Source organism: Calidris pugnax, unplaced genomic scaffold (assembly GCF_001431845.1).
Source record: "Calidris pugnax isolate Ruff unplaced genomic scaffold, ASM143184v1 scaffold133, whole genome shotgun sequence".
Lineage (NCBI taxonomy): Eukaryota > Metazoa > Chordata > Aves > Charadriiformes > Scolopacidae > Calidris > Calidris pugnax.
The window spans coordinates 2,469,440-2,472,035 of record NW_015090977.1 but is presented as its reverse complement, the minus strand read 5'-3'; the positions used below and the strand labels follow the sequence as shown (position 1 = coordinate 2,472,035).

At 70.7% G+C, this 2,596-nt stretch overlaps 2 protein-coding genes across 2 annotated transcripts in view; both read right to left on the bottom strand.

Moving 5' to 3' along the window:
* SPAG5 (sperm associated antigen 5) overlaps positions 1 to 71 on the bottom strand; it is a 9,013-nt gene extending 8,942 nt beyond the window's left edge. The window contains exon 1 of the mRNA XM_014953019.1: positions 21 to 71. Within this exon, the coding sequence (XP_014808505.1) occupies positions 21 to 71 (51 nt within the window). The remainder of the gene's footprint in view (positions 1 to 20) is intronic.
* A 1,048-nt stretch (positions 72 to 1,119) lies between these two features.
* LOC106894385 (putative serine/threonine-protein kinase F31E3.2) lies at positions 1,120 to 2,586 on the bottom strand. Its single transcript, XM_014953017.1, has 7 exons — positions 2,301 to 2,586; positions 2,093 to 2,133; positions 1,969 to 1,996; positions 1,786 to 1,875; positions 1,625 to 1,713; positions 1,441 to 1,551; positions 1,120 to 1,347 (listed from the first exon to the last, which is right to left on the bottom strand). The coding sequence occupies exons 3-7, from the start codon at positions 1,994 to 1,996 to the stop codon at positions 1,120 to 1,122; spliced, it is 546 nt and encodes a 181-aa protein (XP_014808503.1). The 5' UTR covers positions 2,093 to 2,133; positions 2,301 to 2,586.
* Positions 2,587 to 2,596: the final 10 nt, after the last annotated feature.

The window sequence follows — 2,596 nt, the reverse complement described above, 5'->3', positions numbered from 1 at the left end:
CCGGGACGCCCGCCCCATACCCAGCCCCCCCCCGGGCCCGCACTCACGGCGGGGGTCCGTACGGCCCGCATTGGCCCCGTCGGTCCCCGCTCCGGTCCCGGTACCGGCCCCCGGCCCTGCCGCTCCCCGCGCGCTGCCGCCGCCGCCCGTTTGAAAAGCAGGCGCGGCTGCGATTGGCTGGCTGGGCGCACGCGTCACTGCTGCGGGGGCGGGGGTTAGAGGCGGGGCCGTGCCCCATTGGTGGATGGGGAGGTGGGCGGGGCTTCGCCCCCAACGGCGCCGCGCAGCGCCGAGCACGGAGCGTCCCGGGGCGGGGGGAACGGGAAAAGGCCCAGCTGCCCCCCCACCCTGGGGGTTCTCCAACACCTGGCCCGGGGGAACCGGCCCCCCAGACCCGCCCCGACCCAAAGGAGGGGGGACACCAGCCCCGTACATCCCCCTGTGGCGTGGCGTCTCCCTCCCGCTCCCCCTCCCTGGGTGTCCAACCTCCCTCTCCCAGGGGGTCCCACTCCCCCTCTCCCGGGGATCGCCCTCCCTGGGGGTCCCACTCCCCTCTCCTGGGGGTCCCGCTCCCCCTCCCTGGGCGTGCAGCTCCCCCTCTCCTGGAGGTCCCGCTCCTCCTCTCCTGTGTGTCTTGCTCCCCCTCCCCGGGGGTCCAGCTCCCCCTCTCCAGAGTGTCCCGCTCCCCTCCCCCAGGGGGTCCCGCTCCCCCTCCCTGGGTGTCCAGCTCCCCCTCTCCCAGGGGGTCCCACTTCCCTCTCCCGGGGATCCCACTCCCCTCTCACAGGGGGTCCCGCTCCCCCTCTCCCAGGGGTCCCACTCCCTTCTCCCTGGAGGTTCCGCTCCTCCTCTGCCGTGTGTGTGTCCCACTCCCCTCTCCCAGGGAGTCCCACTCCCCCTCCCTGGGTGTCCCGCTCCCCTCTCCCGGGGGTCCCGCAGGACTCAGGGCAGCCCCCTCAACGGTGCCCGCGGCTCTGGGGTTTATTGCTCCGCGGGGAGAGGTACAGCGTTGGGGTGAGGGGGGGACCCGGCCCAGCAGGGTCCGACCCACTGCTGGGTTTTGGGGTGGGGTGGGGGGGGTCCCTGAGCGATGTCCCCGGGGGTCCCAGCGGTGGCGGCTCAGCCAGGCCAGGGCCGGCCCGGGGTGGGGGGGGTGAGGTCGCAGTCGAAGTCGGCGAAGGTGGCGGGGTCGGGCGGGGAGGACTGCTCGGGGGGCCGGGGGGACACTGCCACCGCCACCGGGTCCTTCTGCAGCAGGTCGGCGTCGAAGGCCACCCCACGGAAGAAGGGGTGGCCCTGGAAGTGGTGGAGGTAGCGCAGGCGGTACAGGGGGTTGTGGCACAACAGCTGGGGATGGAGGGAAGACAGTGAGTGAGGGGGACCCCAGCATCCAGTCTTGGGGGGGCAGTGGGGACCCCAAAATCCCAGTGGCAGGGTTACCTCGGCGAGGAGCCGGGCCAGCGCGGGGCTGACCGTGGGTGGGCTCTGGTAGCTGCTCTGCTTGACCCGTTCCAGCATGGCCACATGGTCCCCCGCCGGCGCCACGGGGAACTGAGAGGGCAGGGAGTGAATTTAGGGGCTCCACGGGGTGCCCCTATCCCCTCTCTGCCCCCCCACTCCTCACCTCCCCACTAGCCAGGGCGAAGAGCAGGACTCCAAGGGACCACCAGTCGGCTGCGTGGCTGTAGGGCCCCCCACTCAGGACCTCTGGGGCTGTGGGGATGGGTGGGTGAGTGCCTAAAGGGGGGCTGTGACCCCCACTGCAGCCCCCCACTGCCCCCTTACCCATGTACTGCAGGGTGCCACAGATGGTGTGGGCTCTCTCGCCCCACCGCAGGTGCCGGGAGAGGCCAAAATCGGTGAGTTTGAGGTGTCCTGTGGGGTGAGACACTGAGTGGGGACACCACGGAGGGGGCATCCCCATGGATGGATGGGATGTCCCCCCCACCAGTGCCACCAGACTCTTACCTCTCTCATCCAGGAGGATGTTCTCCATCTGAAATGAGACAGGTACTGGGGTGGGCTCTCCATGCCGGAGGATTTTGAGACCCACCACCCCATCCTAAACCCCCCCAGCCCCACTGCCACCCACCTTCACGTCTCTGTGCACGATGCCCAGGTCGTGGAGATACACTGGGGAGAAGACAGAGCCGTCAGAGCGGTGGGTCCCCCCCCAGCACATGGCACCCCCATGGCACCCAGCAGGCAGCTGCCCACTCCTGAGGACAGGCTGACCCTGCCTGCAGGTCCCCGTTGGTGGGGACAGTGGTGGCTTGTCCCCAACGTGCTGGGCCACTCACCCAGCACCAGCACCAGCTCGGCGGCAAACAGGCGGACGGTGGCCTCGGCGAAGCGCCCGGCGGCGCGCCACAGGGCGTGCAGGTCTCCGGTGCTGCAGTAGGTGCACACTGCCGGGACGGTCGAGGTGCCTTACCGACGGGCTGGCACGAGGGGCACGGGGTGGCACGGGCACAGGGGATCAGGTGGGTCACTGGAGCCATGCACCAAGGTGACATGGGCACCAGGGCCGTGCACCAGGGTGGTGCAAGCACTGGGGCCCGTAAGGACAGCGAGGTGGCACAAGCACCAGGACCAC

Coding starts and splice junctions, on each gene's coding strand:
- LOC106894385 (XM_014953017.1), bottom strand. CDS start 1,996: ATGGAGAACATCCTCCTGGATGAGAGAG. Junction 1,714..1,785: donor TGGCACCCTGCAGTACATGG/GTAAGGGGGCAG, acceptor CCATCCCCACAG/CCCCAGAGGTCCTGAGTGGG. Junction 1,348..1,440: donor TGGCCCGGCTCCTCGCCGAG/GTAACCCTGCCA, acceptor CTCCATCCCCAG/CTGTTGTGCCACAACCCCCT.